Genomic DNA, 14,439 nt, shown 5'->3' with positions numbered 1-14,439 from the left:
GGCGGCCAAGACAGCAGTACATCCGGATATTGAAAGTTAGGCGCTCAACCAAGTCAGGGAGTAACCATGCAGCGTATACTGGAGGTATATAAGGACTTTGCTGGATATCTAGCGTTTGACAGATACTACCTCACGATGGCAGCTCCCAATACTAGCTTCCAACATCCACATCTTGACAGTTTATCTTTGTTCCAATCTTTCGCAATCCATCTTCAATATGCTGCATCAGATTCTGCTTTGGGCAGCCGTCGCCTTCAGCGCTACCGACACCGCACCCTTCGTTGCTAGAAGCAACAGTCAGTTGATGGTCAAATCCCATATCAACGTTGGCCCATCTTTCGATGTGGTTTCGTCCCTCATTATTGGTTCGAAATCAGCAGTCATCATTGACCTTCCGCTCGCCATACCACAAGCACGCGCCTTGGCCGACTGGGTCAAGAACACGACTGACAAACCTTTGGTGGCCGCCTTTAGTACCCATTTCCATCCTGACCACTATCTTAGCGGTGCTGCATTTCTCGAGCAGTTCCCCGACGTACCATACTACGCGAATTCGAAAACTATCGGCCATATGAAAACAGGACTCCCTCGCACGGTAAGTTGACATGACATGGTTCATATCGCGATTCCAACCTGTCTAATTGTTAATTAGCTTGAGATCTGGTCGGGCGTGAACGGTCGAGAGAACATTGTACAGAAGCCTACTCTCCCCGAGCCTTACAACTACAGCATCTTTACACTACCTGGCGATGAAGCCTCCCCGGTCCATCTTATCAGCCTCATGACTGGCGATACAGTTGACGAGACTCTCTTTTGGATCCCTTCAATATCGACACTGATCGCGGGAGACGCAGTTTACGGAGACTCCATCCACGTCTGGCTCGCAGACCTTCTCACTCCTGCCCTGACAGCAGCATGGCTTTCAACCCTCGACTTCATCGAGAATCTTGCGCCCAAGGTGATCATTCCTGGCCACGCGATAAACACTAGAGGCTTCTGTGCCACACGCGACCTGGAGTATTCCAAGAAGTACCTTCAGCTCTTCCAGTCAGAGATTGAGGCAAAGGGCATCGATTTCTACACTCCTGCCGAGATTTTCAACACATTTGACGATGCTTTCCCTGGTCTTTTGCAGTCAAATATGTCTACATCTTCTACTATTCTCAACCTTACTGCAAATGAGTTTGGTAGCGGTGGGAGCCGCTTCCCCCAATACGTGGACTTGAAGTCATATACAAACATTTCTGAACTTGAGGGCTGGAAATTAGGTTAGATTGGATGTGGCAGAGATGTGTGTCATCGATTGACGCGACAAGGGATGCGTCAATGCTGGTTGCTAAGCAGCGAACATCTCATGAGTTGTACTTAATAATCAGAATATACCCTAAGGGTGTACATTATATTAAATCATGTACCATATCAACGTAGAATAATAGTGCACCTAGTACAAACATTCACGGTCTCACTTCAACTACCCAACAAAGCGCAGAACTGAAACAAAGCACAGGACCTGAATATGCTGTAAAGTCTGTGCACATATGGATCACACGGAACATCACACCAACCTTCAATGATCTGCAATGTTGATATTGGTGTATCTGTCAGAAATATCTTACAATGCTTCCACACAACTACTCCTCAGGCGGGAACACCACAATGCGGTCAATATCCGCACCCTTCACATCCTTACCATTGTCCAAACCACCAATAGTAATAGTGTTGTGGTTACCCTTCTCCAAGTTCAGCATGAGTGGCGTACTCAGGATGATACCCTTGTGGGTATCCCTCTGGTACAGCGACTCAACCTCCTCGGTCTTGTTATTAACAATGACACTCGAGATACGGCGAAGCTGCCATGTTCCGTTGATACGGTCAGGTGTGCCTCCGGGTTGGTCACCAAAGCCCATGTCATCAGTGTTCTGGTAGTAGAACGAGACCCACTGGGGCTTGCCCGCGCCCTCGATGTTGGAGAAAGTGACTTTGCTGTCGTTGCCATAGATTCCAGTAACGATGACGCCGTCGCTGCCAAAATTGGCTTCTTGGTGGTACGCATCACCAGTGGTAGTAGCGTTCTTGCCGTAGTAGGTGGTACCGTTGATAGCTGTGACTTCTCCAGTCTTAACATCGAGATCCCAGACATCGTACCACTTGAGCTCAACAGACTTCTTCTCTTCGTCAACTTCAAGCGGCAGCCAGATGTATCTGCTTTCCCAAAGGCTGTTGGAGTCCCATTGGTCACCCATGTAAATAAAGGTCGTCTTCTTTGTACCGTTGATCCGAAGGTTCAAGCCAGATTGGGAGTTGAAGGTGCGGGTGTTCAAGGGTGCGATGATGAAAGGTTGAGACCAGGGGCCTGCAAGCGAGTCGGCACGGAAAGCAACAACGTCTGACACCAGTTAGTATATGACACACGTATCTGTTCAGCATATCTGCTCACTGTTTGGGCGATATCCCGTCTTGTGCGACATCAGCGCGAAGTAGCTCTTGTCGGTCTGCACAATTGTTGGTGCCTCCAAATCGTACTTGTCAAAACGATGAACGACTTCATCAAGAGCAGTGATGTTTTCGTTGAACGAGGTCAAGTATACATCGCGTCCTTCTCTACGGTCGCCATTGGAGTATAGCGAATATGCTCGACCGTCTTTCTGGTCTACGAAAAGGCCAAAATCTTGTGACCAGTTGCCAAGTGGTGCCGTAGCATCGACGAAGCTGTAAGGGCCGGTGATGTTGTCTGAGACAGCGAGACCCTGAAGAAGCTCTCCGTAGGTGGAGTTATCGGCGTGCCACCACATCTATTCATGGTTAGTGAAAGCAAGAACTTTGACTATGATGATTACTTACATGGTATTGGCCGGTGCCTTCACTGTATACAACCTTTGGTCTTTGGATGATGTCTTCCGTGGAGATGTAGGGATGGCCCTCAATCGGCTCCAGGGCCAAACCGTGAGGCTCCCATGTCGCAAGATCATCAGAGCTGTATACGCTAACACCACCACCCTCTTCCTGGCCCTCAATCTTGTACTCGCCGAACCAGAAGAACTTGCCCGACTCTTGGTCCACAGTGATACCGCCCGCGTGCGCATTCACAAGGGTGCCGTCAGTAGCTCTCCATCGCGCTCCTGGAACGATCCACTTGGCGGAGGCAGTCGCCGCAGCTAGCAAAAGCTGACATGAAAGCGTGTTGAAACCCATTGCGATGTGATGCGAAGGCGAGCTGGGGTGACAAACATTTTTTGGTCGATCGCTGCAGACCTCATATAGCCGGTTGCAAAAGCATGGATGTTTACCAGCCAAGCAGCTCCGGAGTCATTTCACCCGAATTTTCAGGAACCTAAGCCCTGGATATCTTCTTGCGGGGCTCCGCACCGCTTCGCTTCCGCGATCGTCACATTTCTCCAGGTTTTAGGATGACGCCGCTACCGCATTTTGGTTTGGTCGATTCGGCTGTCGGAAAAACCAAGACTTTGAGCTGGCTGCCAATAGTGAGGGGACGCCGCAGCAGGCATGCTTTACGGTAACGCTACTAAATCGAGCATTCAATCCGACTTAAGATAGGTCGTCGTGTCTCCGGAGACAAGGGCCAAGAGCTGGTGTTGAGGTCTTACGAGGGTGAGCAAAGCAGCTTCGGGGTAGCTTGAGGACGGAGTTCGCTTGCGAAGCTGTTGACGTCAGCATGCCCGAAGCTCACCGTGCCGCAACCAGGACTTCGCTCTTGACATGCACGCGCTCGTAGAGAATTTGGAGTCTCGTAGAAGAACTACCGCGGCCTTATATCTGTCAAAAACATACACAAACTATGTGACGACAGATTTGCGCGTCTTTTCAATAAATACTCTAGGATAAGAACCATCGCAAACGTAAGGAACTTGCTCATCTTCGAGAACAGGGAAAGCCCTCACTCATCACGCGCATCGTCCAACCCGGCTCCCGTATCACCCTTTCAGAGCTTTGCACAATACGTCTGCACCGGCACAATTCCCCCACTTCTATCAGGTGGATCCCTCATCGCAACCTCTCTCGTCCTCGCCAAACTCTCCAACTCATCCAATCTGTTCAAAGTAGCTTTCAAATGTTCCTCAAACCCAGGTTGTTGTACAACTTCGCGAAACGCATTCTGCATCGGCACAGAATCCGCTCTTACCATACCATGAGCATCAATGTGGACAACATTGATATGATCAAACGGGTGCACAAAGTCAGCTCTCGTGATAATTTGACGAGCCTCGTGTAGTGGAATCTCAGGAAGCGTAAACTGGTCCGAATCCATCGTCTCTTTTTCGCGAAGAACAAGGGCACGAGCTAGGACGATGGCGGCAGCGCAGTATTTCTGCTGTTCTTCCACGTCATCGTCCATGGAGTCGCCGAGGATCCAGCAGTTGTTGAGGAACCACGTTTTCTCTCTTCGATTGATTTGCTTGCAGGTTTCTAGCATGTCTTTGGATTTAGCGACTTGGTTCAAGAAGATTAGTCGTCCGCCGACCTTGGCGAAGACCTCGTCTAGGATACTCTGTGGTACGTCTTCGTTGTGGTAGCGCGCTCGGTATTGTTTTAGTGCTGTTGTGACTACGTTTTTGCGTACGTCTCTGACGCTTATGACGTGCATGTTAGTTGCATGTGGTGTCAAGCGTTCGAGCGTCCAGAATTCATCAGAGGTAAAGACGGTTGTGACGAGTTCGTTGCCCGCCCATATCTCTGCGCGCTGCTGCAAGATCTCTAGGAGATGTTTTCCTGCTTCGTCGTCTTTGAACAGGTGGATATTGTTGATGATCATAAGAAGAGGCTTGCCTCGCCGCTTCCTCAGCGACAAGGCTACCTTCTCCATCTGATTAAGCGCTCTCTCGATATCCAATAGCGGTGAGCTATCTCTCGGACCCCGAATACTGAACAGCCCACCAATATAGTCTTCGTGAAATTCGTAATCGATAGCCTTGCCAAGCCGTGTTCGAAAGACCTCCAGATCATTATGCGCTTCTAGCATAGCAATGCCGTCACCATTGACCTTCCTCATGGCCTCCAAGAGCAGTGCTCGCTTGCCGGTACCTCGCTCACCGATGACAAGATAGTACCTCCCTCTAGCCCTTCCACTGACAACATTGTCGATGTCTTCCTGCTCTGCTCGTGGAACCCAGTATTCTCTCTCCACAATCTCTTGGATCTTGTCTGGCTCGGTGCCGTATGAGATGCGACCCAACACAACGCGCTCTTGCGAGCTGTATCCTGTCGCAAAGGCATTCTCTATCTTCTTCGCAACAGTCCTTTTGTAGAATAGACTATAGGCATAGCCACCCAGGCCCAGTCCGAAGAGTGAAATCAGAGCTACCGTGCTTCCTTCGAGAACACTCCGTGCAAACTTGCTTCGCTCCTGCTTGTCTCCATCGTGTGAGTTACTTCCCCCCGTGTTTGCTGATTGAGAGTTGTTGTTCGAAGTCTGTTGGAGGAAGGGCGTGGGTCGAAAGCGAGCGGGGTGTCTGCCGAGGGGTAGGACGAGCCATCCTGCGCTTGTTAGTCGTGCGACAACCTTAGGGTGAATTAGGATGGCCTACCTCTTCTAGCACGTGTTATAGAGCGCCTCATTCGTTCTGTACAAGAAATGAACCGATGAGCGTGTGTTCAACAAGGTTACGCGTCATGTAGGTCGAAGCACGAGCACGTCTTGGCCAAGCGTTTGACGCGGTGCCGTATAGCCGGGCATCTTCGCCATGCAAGAGAACGACATGTAGAGTCGTTCCTCTGTGGCTAGAGCAGGCGTCATTATGAGAAAATTGAGCTTCTCAATGAATGGATCTTGAGGGAGGATGCGACGCCTCTGGTAGTGCGTCATTCCAAGATCCAGGGCTTGCGCTAGCCTATCATTGCCGCGACCCATTCCTAGCTTCGAAAACACCCCCGAACAATCTCACGATGCCACGCCAATTCTTATCTGACCTATCCTAGAACTTATAATTGTCTCAGAAATCGCAGCCAACTATATCTATTCACAGGCATCAGCCGCAATAGTCGTACATGAACCATATCCGCTCTTCACAAAGCGCATAAGGCTGAGAAAATCGATTCCAACCTTGTGTGCTTACGGACTTGAGGCAGTATCCCACGGGTGACATAATAGAGGATTCCGTGTATATATCTCTGCCGCCATACTCTGCTTTTTCGCTAGCAGATGCACATATTGAAAGTCTAGCCTCGATACGTTCAACACCGTCCCTACAATGCGCTCAGTCTTCACCAAATTACAACTACAGGGCGATGACTCGACCTTCAAGCCCGCCACCTTAACACATGCCACAACCCCTCGGTTTGACCACATCTGATCAGCTGTGTGAGTTTTGCCTGAGCTTGTCTATAGAGAAACTTTTCTGCCCAAGAAGAGTCTTGCGTTCCCATAGGAAGTTCAAAAGACTAGCATTGTACAATCTCGCCAATGGTTGTAGGTTCTGCCAACTGCTTCGGTTGCTCCTCCAAGGGGCTGAAGTATGGGAGTGGTGACGAAGAGGACGAGAATAACGCTTCAATCAAAATAGCAAATTCGGTGGGATTGAATAGAGAACAAGAAGGGGACGAGAGGTGAGAAGACAGTGATGATGATGGAAGTGGGGATTAGCGAGATTGGGAAGAAGACAATGTCAAAGAGATGAGAGAAGCAACGGTCCCCATCCTTGCCTGTACAAAGAACACCGCTGGAGATGCATATCTGCGTATCGGAATTGGCGTTTTGTTTGATACCCAAAGCGAGCTATGGGATGGAGCCGTAAAGCACACTGGGTTTCCTGGAAGGGCGAGAGGGTTTTCTGCAAATATTGACATTACACTTGCATAACAAAGTTCACAACTAATGATAAGCTGATGATATTTTCAACCCTAAACTTACCGTACGTAGCCATGCATCACATAGCAGTATATCGTCCCGGCTCTCTCACTACCTGAAGCCCGCCACTATATACCTTAGGAGTGTTTAAGTTTATGCGGCTACGAGGTTCGACAGACGAGCGATGACTTAGCTATAATGGTGATGGAACCATAAGGTTCAACTCTCATATCCGCCTAATGAATTGCAATCGTGTTCACGTGCAGTTCTTCTTGCATTGGCAATAAACAATGCTGCATAACTCTTGTTCATTCTGGTCTTCCAGGGATATATGGCCTCTCTTTCATCGCCTATCCCTCTCATCCATCTCAACATCCCCCTCCTCCTCAATAGTCGGCAGCACCTGATACATCCTCTTCTTTCCACCCATCCTCTTCAAGCACCGATCCGTATGCAGCAAATGCCCCCGCTTCTGCCTCACAAATCCCGCAAAACACGCCGCGCTTGACACAATCGCGCCGGCACTAATAAGTATCGGTATGGTGAAATCCTGCGGTCTATACCACACCATTGTCGTCGCAAAGGAAAGCAGTTCGAAGAGATTCTGCAGGCTCATCTCAATAGCGGAGAAGGAGCCGCGGGACGCAGGCGGCGCATCTTCCTGCACGAGATACTGGACGCTAAGATCGAAACCCCAGAGACCGAGGCGGGAGAGACAGACGCCGAGGACGAGGGCGGCGCCAGCCAGCATCGGGGCAGTGCTCGTGGGGAAAACGTGGAATAGACCTATTGCGAGACCGATGGCGAGGACTTGTTCGTTGATAAACCAGAGGCCGGCTCTTACAGCGCCGATCTTGCTCATCAGCCATGGTGCTGCGACGGTGGCGCTGAGTTCGAGAATAACGGACACGAGGTGCATGATGGAGACGTGCGTGCTGGTGAAGCCGAGAGTGAGTAGGTAGGTTGTCATTTGCGATGCGAAGCTTAGGACTGTGAGGTAGAGGAGGGAGAGGGAGAAGGAGGCGAGGAAGGCGGGGTTTTCGACGTAGGCGCGATAGGGTTGGAGGTGTGAGGTTATGTTGGCGAGGAGAGTGGGACGTCGGCCAGGGGCGTTTGATACGGTATCCCGGTGGGAAGAGTGTTGCGGTTGTAATTCCGTGGCAGTGTCCGTTTCAGATTGCTTGCCTTTTCCAACACCGAGTTCTGGTACCGCGGCATACACATTCGCGATAGCAAAGTATTCCACCAGTACGCTGACTGCGTTTTGCGCGAAAACAACCCATATAGCGATTCTCGTCGAGTACCCATCCACGAGCCCTATGCCCACAGGCGCAATGAGCTTGCACACCAAATCAATCCTGCGCATAGCGCTATTCAGCTCTTGACGGTCTGTACCCAGACTCTCAGAAACCACGACAATCCAATCTCTCTCCACAGAGACCGTATTAGCAACGAAAGCCAGTTTCTCAACACAGGCGAGTACCACGCTAGCCACAAACAGCGCGTACATTACTATCCCGGCATCCTTCTCTTCTCCGCCCAAACCCAACATACCCACCAAAACCACGCAACTCCCCGCAACAGAAAGCCTCTGCCATACAATACTCTGTCTCACAACATGCAATCTGTCCTTCGCATCGACCTGCCCGCCTATCCACGACCCCAAGAGAGCAGCGGCAAGCGACCGGAAAAGCGCATAGCAACTTGCGAAGAAGAGCGTCCCAGGGAAGATTTTCGCAAGGAAGATTACCGCACCGAATTCAAAGGTGCGCGCATTCCATGTAGACAGTATGTGTGAGGTGTAGAGTTTGTAGAGGAGGGGGCGGGGTGATCGTCGCTCTGGTGAGTGTATCGAAGAAGGGGCGGGGTAGGAGCTCGTCGAGCTTGTCGATGAGCTTGTCGAGCGAGGCGACAACGTCGTCATAGTTGTCGCGCAATGTTGTAGAATGTGAGGAAGCAAAAGGAAGGCAAAAAGCCTCGAAACGAAGGAGCCTACATGTTGCAAAAGTTCAGGTGGGAAATACCGTGATGATCATGAGACGGCTTGGAGAGCGGACATCTGGGCCTTCCGAGTCGCTTCATGGGTTGCGTGTGCACGTGTGGACCCTGTCGATCGTTTGTTTGGGCTAGATTAAGTTGGGTTAGCGTCGCGAATATCGTGAGAAGCAGATTGGAGTAGGTCCGAGTTCAAAGTACAATTTTTCCGATAAGCGCGAAAGAGAGCCCAGGTCGCAGTTGGAACCAAAACCAGCTACTTTTATTTGCTATGAAGAAATATAAATATTGCAAAGTGTGTCTTTACGAGGTTTGGGAGCATTGCTGAAAAGAAGTTACAGGGGCAGGGTAACACTTGACACAACCGCTAGTCGTTGGGCAGACATGGGAGATGCAAGTCATAATTCTACCATCATCAAGGTGCGGCTATATCATCACTACCAAATCTCATAGCTAGATCTGCTATACAGCAAATCGTGAAAAGCCCGCACGATCCGTCTCCCCAAGTATTCTCCTAGGTATCCCACGTACCCGCGTATCTGTAAACCCAGAGATGTACACCATGAAAACACTCATATCTCCCACCCAACAACCATCTCCAATCTTGCTCTACTACCCTGTCTAGCAAGTCTTCCAAAGACAAGTATGATGGCAGTAGTCGCCGTTGATAAACGCATTGCAAGCTATATCCATGCAGACAATCCCGCAGTCCTGGCCGTTTTGCGAAGTATGGCAACGCTATATTCGAACCAATCCAACCGTCAGCAATCAATCCGTATTATTTCGAACCAGACATGCTCAAACCGAACGTTTCTTTACAAGAAGAGTAGTTAGCCTGCCTGGTTCTTCTCACGGCCTATCATCGAGGTAAATGCTCTGATGATCTAACCCGACATCTCGAACATCTCGCTCTTTTCATACCTTCGCTCGGCTTGAAGTATATCCTAGCATTGCAACCACCTTTCTCCAGCTGTTCGCCTGACATGTTTTGGAAAAAGTGCACTTACGTTGCGGCAATCTTTGTAGACTTGAGAGCACTGTTGGCAGGTGGTAGCGGTGGTGGACTCGCTGTGAACGTTTTCGGCCTGGGATGCGTTAGCCCTGGGGTTAAGGAAGGATAGGGGGTAGGGAAGAGATGGAGGAGGTGAAGTCTTTACATCTTCGGGAGAGGTTTCCAAGGAGTTGATGTAGGAGGTGTCATCCCGGGGGATGGAGACACCGATAGTGATGGCGGAGAGGACCGCGAGGGAGATGAGGGAGATGAAAGACTCCATCTTGATGGAATTGTTAGACTTGTTTGGTTGAGGTTGATTGTACGATTGATGTAGAAGATTCGATCGTGGTGGTCTGTTAGGACTTGCTGAGTGGTGTATATATATTAGTGAGAGTGTATGGGATAACGTACAGTCTAAGCAAGGTCGTGGATTGAGTCAACTGACCTTGCAGTCTGTATCGGTATAAAAGGCGGTCCAAGACCCGTAGCAGTGAAAGACTGCTACGAATCTTGGTGCAAGGCAGCCCTTCGACGAATGAAATGATGGAGACTACCAAACGAGATATCGATGTTATGGTTTATTGTTCTTTGGTAGACAAAGCTGATAAAAAGGTCAGGTACCCGAGGATACAGCCACTAACGCGGAGCAATGGAGTCTCGAAACTCAACACACGACGTTTACACAGCAACTATACATAGGAGATCGAAGTCGTCGTGAATACTATCATAAGGCAGGGCCATCGATAAGACACCAACGTCATGGCCAAGCTTCAGCAAGATGCGAAAGCTTGCATCATCTCTCTATAGGTAAACTGAAACCTGCACCATGAAACTTGTCATATTCAGCCTCCACCAGTCATCTTCAGCCTTCTCGGAGTCTTTTACCGCTCTGTCTAGCGAGCGTCTAAGACCAATCACAAATCTGCTTGCACTGCTTGCCACCGACAAGAACGCCATAGCAGACACGTTCGCACTGGGAGGTATGACGGCAGCCCTACGATGAATCGATACCATTAGCACGGAAAACAAGTATACCAGCAAGCAAACTTACCTTGGCGCAGTTGTTGTAGACTTGGCTGCACTTCTCGCAGGTGGTAGCCTCGGTGTGGACGTCCTGATCTTCGTCAGTCCTGGAATAGAGTAGAGATAGCGGGTGTGGAAGATGGGGAGAGCTTGCATTTTCGACGGAACCGGAAGCGTCGTCGTGAGGGATAGCAGTGCCGAGGGCGATGGTGAAGAGGCCTAAGAGGGCGATGATGCAGGTGAAGGACTTCATCTTGCTGCAAGGTTGAACTTGTTTGGTTGAGAGTCGAGAGAAGAGTTTGGTTGTGCAATCAGTGGAGGGTATCGGTTGCGATGTATCGAGTAGAGGGGGTGTCGAGAGTAGGGCAGTTGTTTTGTATGTATATAAGAGAGAGAGAGAGCAGATCTTGTACGGTCTGAACGCGGTCGCAAAATGGCCGCATGGTCTGCTCTGATAAGTCTAGAACTTGCGGCCTGAACCAGTGTGAATGCGGCTTAAACGCTTGGAAGAGTGAGACTACGAAAGCAAACGCAGTACCAAGGTAAACAACGAATGCTTGCAACACGAATACTATGTCTGGTCGGGAGCCTTCATCATGGCAATTGCCGACCCGTGGATGAGACTACTAAGATGAAGTTAACTTGAGAACACATCTATTGAGAGCAGAAACCTCTACCATCTGAAATCAAAGTCGTAACCCGTCTTCTCGGATAGGAGCAAGTGATCAAGAAACCCGCCAATGTAGAATCCAGAACACATGTAGTGGATTATCAATAAAACGACAACACTCTATAGACCTCGCAATAAGATGCCCTTGGCATCAAACCCTCAACGCCACCCCATGCCATGCTATGCAGAAACACAAAGACAGAAACAACCTCTAGACTGCGAAGAATTACCGTCTTGGACTAGCCCGCGGAGTAGGACTCCTTTCCCTGACATCCAACATCCTCATCTGCTCCACTGTCGTATCCACACCAGTATCTACACCCTCTATCGTCGGCACAACACCCTCAATCTCCGTCACATCTTCATCCTCCTTCTCCTCCTCCTCCTCCTCTTCATCCTCACCCGCCATTTCCAAGTACTCCTCGCCCTCGACATAATCCCCCCCTTCCACACTCTCGATAATCGAATCCTCCAAACCCGTCTCGTCCTGATCCAAACTCTCCCTCGACATATAACTCGCCTCTAGATCCTCTCCTATTTCCGAACCCATCTCATCTTCACTCCTGATACTAGCCGCCTCGGTTTGCTCATCGTCATCGTCGTCATCATCGTCATCTTCGCTGTCGGTAAAGTCTGCAATATCAAGCGGTTTCTCCCTCCAATAATTAAAATCCGTATATGCTTCTCCACCCGCAGGCACGAGTAAACCGACGGGAGGGAAGAAGTGGTCGACAATCTCGCGCATGCTCGCATACCCCGTTTTATAGCTCAGACTCAGGACATCCAGACTGACCTCGGCGTTGGAGTTGATTGTGAAAATGCGCGTAGACGGGATATTAACAGATCGATACGACAGCGCGTCGGTAAACCTATTCCCAAATCCGGCGTAGAAAGGCGTCTGATGCGGCGGCTTGTCAAAAAGCTGCATGATATCCCTCAAACAAGCCATTTTGAACACTTCGGGCTTGCGCAGATAAATCTCTCGCCGCAGCGCCGCGATAGTCCTATCCGGGCTCATTATGACGGGCCCCTTGGGCAGTCTGTAATTATCTTGCACGACGCCGTTCAAATACGCGCGTGTGGTGTCTGCTTGACCAACTGACCGACTGGTTAGGTAGAAGATGTTGTAGCCATTGTTTACAATATCAGTGTAGAGTTTTGCGACACCCTGATGTGTCCAGTCGCGGCCGATCATGTTGAGGACGTGGCCCAGGGCGTCGGATTTTGTAATTGTGCCGTCGATATCCGAGATGACGATGGGGACGTCATGTTTCCAGTAGAACATGTAAGCTTCGCACTTTGAGCGGTTGACGGTGAAGGACATGGTATTGGCGCCTGGCTTCAGGTTGAGAGCGCGGAGTTGCTCGCTGGTGAGGCGGAGCGTCTTTGCGTAAGTCTTGGTTTCGGATTTGGTGTTTTGGGCAGAGGGAGAGTGTGGCGCGGAGGAGCCTAGAGCACTATCTGAGTCTCTGCGTAGAGGAAATTGGGCTGTGGAGTCGCTGCGGCCGCTGTCACTTTGGTAGCCGGGGTCTGATAACGCGTCGCTCGACTGCAGAGCTGCTTCATTCAAGACGTTCATGGATGTTTTTGCCATGGCTGCGGCTTTGGCTTCCTCACTGCTGTAGATCCAGAGATTGCCATTTTCGTCGGCGCCGATGAGTGCACCAATATCATAGTCTCCTGCGAGCTCGTCTGACAGAATGCGCCGGGCGATGACTTCAGCGCGCAAGGCATCTTCCTCGCTACTCTTGTACCCTGTCATGTCTAGTTCGAGGTCGCCAGTCTCGGTGACTTTATTCGGGATGTTGGAGGTAAAGAGTTTCTTGGACAGCTTGATGGCGCGGGCAAGGGCTTCACTGGCTGACACAGGTGGCGGACTCGCTGAGCGAGTTGACCTATTCCAAGCCGTCGCATCCTCCTTGCTTATCTGCAGCGGCCCCCTCTCTGGCCCTTTCTCCTGTGGTTGCGATGACTCGAACGTCTTGGCGAAGCCGTCTTTCACAGAGGGAACCGTCTCATCCGTGCTTGCCCTTTGCATATGAAAACCAGACCAGTCTCCCGACTTTGGCCGCCCGAACTCAGCCTCGGCGTGTATGCTATCTGAGGTGGGGACCGACATGGACATGCGCCCTCTTCTCCTTGCCATGCCGCTATTGTCTAGATCGAGGGGTTCGGGCTCGTCGAAGGCGCGCTCCGAGGGCAGCTCTACAGGTTTCTGCTCGGGACTGGCGGCGGGCGATGCTATGGGCGACGTCTGCATTTCAGCGGGGATGGAGCGCGTCGTCTCGAATACGAAAAAGGCCTCGCCGCCCTCGCCCAGCTTCATCGAGTAGTCCTGCAGCTCGCCATTGACTCTGAACTCGACCTTCTTGTCCGAGGGCCGCAGTATCTGGTACTTGCCGAAGCGGACATGGAAGGGCGAACATGCTAGGCTGCCGTCTTCGTGCTCTACGACGATGGTGTCAATGGCGCCGCTGAGGGTTGCGGGGTTGATGGAATTCCAGCCCTTGGAGACGCTGCCCGTGATGGACCGCACGTAATTCATGGTTGCTGTCTACGAGCTCGCGGGTGGACGGGGTTGGTAGCGAGCGTCGGGCATGTACGTCAGAAGTGTTTTACAGCTGGAGCGATGAAGCGTGGGAATATGTCAGGCGAATTTGCAGTCTTTCTTCACATGTCAGTGGGCCCTGGCAATTTTCACCGAGGGAATGAGCTGGCGGCGCAAGCGTTGGGAGTGCAAGAAAGGGAGATCAGGAGTGAAGGTACTTTTGCGTCGAGGTGCCTAGGCATGTGGTAAGCTACGCCGTCACCGAGCGCATCACGGGCCCGAGGGCGTCATGCCGAGATCATGGGATGCGCTCTTCCGGAGTAAGCGGCAACAACTTGCAAAATCGAGCATGTGCTAGATGCAGAGTCGGGAGGTTATCTTTCACATGCTGCAAGGGAGCAAGCAGA

General features: G+C 50.8%; 4 protein-coding genes across 4 annotated transcripts; 1 reads left to right on the top strand and 3 right to left on the bottom strand.

Moving 5' to 3' along the window:
- Nucleotides 1–217: 217 nt before the first annotated feature.
- Nucleotides 218–1,273, top strand: ALTATR162_LOCUS405 (uncharacterized protein; the record flags this gene model as incomplete). Its single annotated transcript, XM_043307999.1, has 2 exons — nucleotides 218–595; nucleotides 653–1,273. The coding sequence occupies 2 exons, from the start codon at nucleotides 218–220 to the stop codon at nucleotides 1,271–1,273; spliced, it is 999 nt and encodes a 332-aa protein (XP_043163934.1).
- A 358-nt stretch (nucleotides 1,274–1,631) lies between these two features.
- Nucleotides 1,632–3,192, bottom strand: ALTATR162_LOCUS404 (uncharacterized protein; the record flags this gene model as incomplete). The annotated part of the gene is made up of 3 exons (XM_043307998.1): nucleotides 1,632–2,386; nucleotides 2,438–2,792; nucleotides 2,842–3,192. 3 exons carry the CDS (start codon nucleotides 3,190–3,192, stop codon nucleotides 1,632–1,634), a joined length of 1,461 nt encoding a protein of 486 aa, XP_043163933.1.
- Nucleotides 3,193–3,940: 748 nt separating this feature from the next.
- On the bottom strand, nucleotides 3,941–10,071 carry ALTATR162_LOCUS403 (uncharacterized protein; the record flags this gene model as incomplete). Its single annotated transcript, XM_043307997.1, has 3 exons — nucleotides 3,941–5,493; nucleotides 7,328–8,141; nucleotides 9,805–10,071. The coding sequence occupies 3 exons, from the start codon at nucleotides 10,069–10,071 to the stop codon at nucleotides 3,941–3,943; spliced, it is 2,634 nt and encodes an 877-aa protein (XP_043163932.1).
- A 1,639-nt stretch (nucleotides 10,072–11,710) lies between these two features.
- Nucleotides 11,711–14,029, bottom strand: ALTATR162_LOCUS402 (uncharacterized protein; the record flags this gene model as incomplete). The annotated part of the gene is made up of 1 exon (XM_043307996.1): nucleotides 11,711–14,029. The coding sequence occupies one exon, from the start codon at nucleotides 14,027–14,029 to the stop codon at nucleotides 11,711–11,713; it is 2,319 nt and encodes a 772-aa protein (XP_043163931.1).
- Between the last annotated feature and the right edge of the window lie 410 nt (nucleotides 14,030–14,439).

Source organism: Alternaria atra (assembly GCF_907166805.1).
Source record: "Alternaria atra isolate CS162 genome assembly, contig: 20, whole genome shotgun sequence".
Classification (NCBI taxonomy): Eukaryota; Fungi; Ascomycota; class Dothideomycetes; order Pleosporales; family Pleosporaceae; genus Alternaria; species Alternaria atra.
The sequence above is the reverse complement of the archived record's forward strand: the minus strand, read 5'-3'. Positions and strand labels throughout refer to the sequence as shown.